At 47.9% G+C, this 5,000-nt stretch overlaps 1 protein-coding gene across 1 annotated transcript in view; it reads right to left on the bottom strand.

The window, feature by feature from the left end:
* Nucleotides 1–458: 458 nt before the first annotated feature.
* Nucleotides 459–5,000, bottom strand: part of bahcc1a (BAH domain and coiled-coil containing 1a) — a 71,676-nt gene continuing 67,134 nt past the window's right edge. The window contains 6 exon segments of the mRNA XM_076987268.1: nt 459–2,166; nt 2,350–2,586; nt 2,784–4,012; nt 4,155–4,307; nt 4,492–4,608; nt 4,794–4,902. Of these exon segments, the coding sequence (XP_076843383.1) occupies nt 1,957–2,166; nt 2,350–2,586; nt 2,784–4,012; nt 4,155–4,307; nt 4,492–4,608; nt 4,794–4,902 (2,055 nt within the window). The 3' untranslated portion in view covers nt 459–1,956.

The raw sequence follows: 5,000 nt of genomic DNA, 5'->3' as shown, positions 1-5,000 counted from the left end.
GTGACGCTGGTTATCATCACATGCAACAATTTCCTTCAGGTTCGTGTGGGAGAGGAATGAATAGTCTGAGCATGGTGAGTGGGATGTTTGCAGTATCCAGTTGTAAAGCACACAGGATACAGGTGAGTGTTCGGCCAATGAAGGGTCACAAATGATGTCACTTCCACCCGCAGGATCAAAGAAGTTGTTAATAGGAGGCCAGAAGGAGAAGCTCTAAATGATCCTTCAAGGCACATACCATACCAGCACACACAAGTCCAGTGTTCTGTCTGCACTCTCTGCTAGACCACTGCACTTGGGTCGAACAGACACAATACATTTCACAGGAACAAAATAAGCTTAGTCACATTTTCATTAGAATCTATTGGTTTTGCGATGAAACAGCAACACTGACAATAAATAGATGATAAAAAAATAACAATAAAAACAATTATACTCAGAACACAGTGAAGATTGCATAATCAGAAAGACAAAATGTTTTTTTTTTTTTTGGCACAAAAGGACAGTTGAGAAGGGACATTGTGATTGCGTGAGCCTGACTTATACTCCAAGCTTGCTCTCTGCTGATTGTCCATAGAGGCTGGTGTGTGAGCTCAAGAACACCCCAGCTCAAGAACACTCCAGCGCAAGAACACCCCGGCACAAGAACACTCCAGCGCAAGAACACCCCAGCGCAAGAACACCCCGGCGCAAGAACACTCCAGCGCAAGAACACCCCGGCGCAAGAACACCCCAGCGCAAGAACACCCCGGCGCAAGAACACCTGACCACAAGAACACCTGACCACAAGAACACCCCAGCACCTTGAAGAGCTAACTCTGAGCTCGATGCTGAGACCTTTCTTTGTTTCTCTCTGCCTCAGCGTTGCCAAGACAGTCTCCCTAAACAGGACACTACTGCTCACCAATGGGTGGAGAGATGGGAGAAAATAAATTGTCACAAAGCAAAAAACACGACACTGATAGTGCAAGATGTTACAAGACTAGTTGATTGAAGATGGGAGTGCAGTGCTAATGTTCAGAGCATCCTTCAGCGTGCCCTGCTGAACGAGTCCCTCTCACTACTCGTGTAGATATTCCTCCCTACGGTTTCCATTGTAAATCTCTCACGGGTGATTGAAATCATATCATTTCAGGAATTCATTTTATGCCCTTCGGATTAGACTTTAGAAATGGGGGCAAAAGTCAAACGAGCCGAAAGGAGAAGGATGAGCGAGACGTAAAGAAGCCGAACGACGCCCAGAGTGCGGCGTCGTGACTGAATCTCGGGGAGACTCTTCTCCGTCTACCTCAGCAGGTAATGTGCAGTGCAAATGCATCTTCAGTTCTCTTCTCCTGGTGCTATTCATCACTCATAGAAAAATAAATCAGTCGAAGCAAGGAACGATAAGCCTCATAAGTACTGTACATATCACACATATAAAATAACTTTGTATGTACATATAGACAACAGTGACAAAAATAACAACAGAAGAACTCCTCACACGGGCAACCTGTACAGTGTACACCAGAATAAGCCAGGCAGGAGGTACTGAAGTGTATGGCTTGATAGGAAATAACTCCTAATATACATATACATGATCTTAATATTCTTAAATCTATCATGTACTTAAATATCCCTGGAATCATGACAATGGTGGGCGGAGAGTCCACCACACCATCTGTGTCTCCGGTTTTTCGGAGTCGTGCTCGGCAGTCATCGTCACTGAACTCAGAGAGAGTTCTGCTTTGGTGACCATAAATAGTTCTCACAATGTTACATTGTAAGCTGTAGGAGCAAACATGCTCATCCTCTGGAGAACGTAGACCTGCCTGTCGTTGGGAGAGGAGATGCAGAGGGAGTTTGGGCCTAGAAGGCTGTGGCCCTGCTCCTTCTCCCAAACAGCATAATCACATTTGTGATCCTCCCCAAGATCTTGCTGGCATTGGAGCTAGCAAAGCTAGCAAAGGTCCAGAGCTAGCAGAAGATGGACACGCCTTCCGCGGTGTGCAGCTGGCCACTGGTGGGGTCGTAGGTGCCGGCCAGGTAGTACAGGTCCTGAAGGCTGCTGCCAGAGTTCCTGTGACGCCTCAGGTGTTCATATTCCTCACGGCTCACCACCTGGCACTTATGAGAGATTGTCTGCACGTCGTTCTCATCCTCGTGGCATGACTGGTACAAGGCGTGCTGGAGAAAAGAAATATATATTTCACATTTTCCTGCAGATGAAATATGCCAGGTTTTTGTGGCAATATTAAGACCACACGTGTTCGAGGATTTAAGTCTTCTCAGCATTGTCCTTTCAGGTGAATCATATGTACATTAGCATAGTTTGTGACCTTGACTCTTGACCTGTAAGGACAGGCTTACCTTTCCCTCATGGTGCCTCTTGCCCTGCTTGGTCTCCTCAGGATGGTAAAACCACTTGACCTTCACCACCATGGTGCTACTCCACGACTCCCAGAAGCTCTCGATACGGCCGATGTAAGGCAGGTGGGCCCGGCCAGCTGCCAGGAACACAGCACAATCTCCTACACACAGCATGTCTCTGCCTCGGACTATGGCCCTGTAGAAGAGCTTACGGGCTTTCCCTTTCAGCCCACGTCTCTTGAGAAGAAGAACCACAAATGTATATGCATTTTGATATTTTTTTATTTTAGGCAACACTAGCATGCTGATAAATAACAAGAAGGCTGTTCATTGAACTTTTTAGTGTAGACTTCAATCATCAGCTTGTATGTAAGCCAAAGCATATTGTTATTGGTCTAAAAAATGATCTAAATATAAAGTGGTTTCTGGCTTACCTGGGTGGGGGTCCCAGACCACCTCCACAGCTGTCTGGGTGGCATAAAGGAGGACAGTTTGGGCTTGGCCTGGTCTAGTGTTGGTCTATGTCTCTTTGCCAGGTCTCTGGAGGGTTTGGAAGGTGAATTGGGACATTCCTTCCTCTTCTGGGGCTTGGTGCTAGCGTTTCCAGCTTTGGAGTTGGATATGGCCACAGCGTTTCCACCTTTGGAGTTGCATGTGGCCACAGCTTTAGCCACGAATGAATGCTGTGGTGTTGTGGTGGGGGTTTTCGTGGACTGTAAAAGGGAGTGATGGGGGGTCAGGCAGGTCTGCAGGAGCAGAGTGGAGTTCTCCTCATCCTCTGAGCTGTAGGAGGAGTCGTTGTCTGAAGAGCAGAGGCTGGAACTGGAAAGGGAGCCAGAGCTGGAGGTGCTAGATGACCCTGAAGAAGATGAGGAGACCGACAGGCGTGAGAGGAAGCGACCGGCTGTCCTCATCCCGCCAGAGGCTGATACCAGTGCTGAGCCACCTCCTCTTCTCCTCTCCTCTTCCTCCTCCTCTTCCTCGTCCATGTCTGAGTAGGAGCTGTGACAGTCCCTGTGGCAGCTGAGACCCAGTTCTCCACAATCACCCATTCGCAGCGATGGGGACGGCTTCTTCTGGACAGGAAGGAGCTCTGCACGCGAGCTGTCTCCTTTCCTGTTGTCCTTCACGAGCAGGACAGGATGAGCGTAGACGTCAGGTCTGGATGGAGCACCAGCCAATCCCCTCGAGCCAAACGTTGACCCGCCTAGCAACTGTAGCGCCTTGCTGCTCTTGTTCTTTGGTGACGTCACACCCTCGTGATCCAGCTTGACCAGGAAGTCATTCTTCCTCGTCTGAGGCATGTCCAAGTCTGCGGACCTCTTCCTCTGCCCATAGGGGCTGCTCCTGCCCCCTGCTGGTGTTCCAGTGGCATGGCCACAGAAGGACGAGTAACCATTAGCAATGCTACTAAATGAGTCCACCTCGAAGGAGCTGCTACTGAAGATCCCTTTAGCTGGTGTTGTCATGGAGACCGGAGCATGAGAGAACATGTCCGCCCCGTGGTTCCTCGAGGCCTTCTTGGAGGCCAAGCCGTTAAACTGAAACAGATTCACGGGCACTCTCTTTCTTTCAGTTAATGACGGCCAGGTAAGCGAAGAAACTGGGCTCTTGGTGACACTGTCTGAGATGAACCTCTTGAGCCCTGAACCCCTTGGTCTCCCTGGGAAACAAAGCAAAATTTTGTTGTATTAGCATCTTAAACTATGCTGTTGCTGGGTGTAAAATAACCACAGTCCAAGAACAATACGTCTTCTGACGATGGTACATGAAGAACATGTCTATAAATTTGTAAAACATCCTACCCGGTCTTCTCACGGGCTTCTCCTGGGTTTTGGCTTCCTCTGGAATGGCTGGTTTCTCAGAAGGTTTATCGATCTGTGAGCTCCTCCTTTCTAGACATGAAACTACTTTATCTGGTTGTGTAGTGCAGACCAGAGTAGGACTGGAGTCCACAGCTGCCCATGTAGAGGAAGATTATATTTAATTATTAGTGATTATGAGTGATTACCGTCATCATCACTGAGACCAAAAGTTAAATAAGTAGAAATGATGTCACCCTTTATTGTAATATTCATGGCAATGTTTCTATTTTCGAATCAAGGAGCATTCTGCTGATATGAGAGAGAATGATGCACTCACAGTGAATCTGGTAGCCTGGTGGAAGATGGCGAATATTGTGGAGAGAAATCCGCCCTCGGTCACCATCATCAAACTCCACCATCACTGTACCTGGCTTGCCCTCATCACTGGCGCCACCTAGGTAACCAAATATAAAACAGCAACCTTCAAGAAGAAGCTCAGAGACCAATAACAAAAATAATGCTATGGTCAATCAGAATGCATGACATTAAATATTCGTTAAATTCTCAGTATTCATCAGATTAAGTGCTGTTCCTTGACACAGAGATATTCACACGTCAGAGGTATTCAGAGCTCCTCACCCCTGCGGACGAGTCCTGGATACAGACACCGTGAGCGCTCACTCCAGTAGGCACACACTCTCGTGGCTTCTGTGAGCACTGCCTCTGTCTCAGGGCGTACATCCAAAACCTACATACACACACACACACACATGCATACACACCAGCATACACACACGCATAAACACAGACACACACACTTCCGTGAGTCAATGCTAGATCAAGAGA

This window comes from Brachyhypopomus gauderio, chromosome 2 (assembly GCF_052324685.1).
Source record: "Brachyhypopomus gauderio isolate BG-103 chromosome 2, BGAUD_0.2, whole genome shotgun sequence".
In the NCBI taxonomy this organism is placed as follows: Eukaryota; Metazoa; Chordata; class Actinopteri; order Gymnotiformes; family Hypopomidae; genus Brachyhypopomus; species Brachyhypopomus gauderio.
The sequence above is the reverse complement of the archived record's forward strand: the minus strand, read 5'-3'. Positions and strand labels throughout refer to the sequence as shown.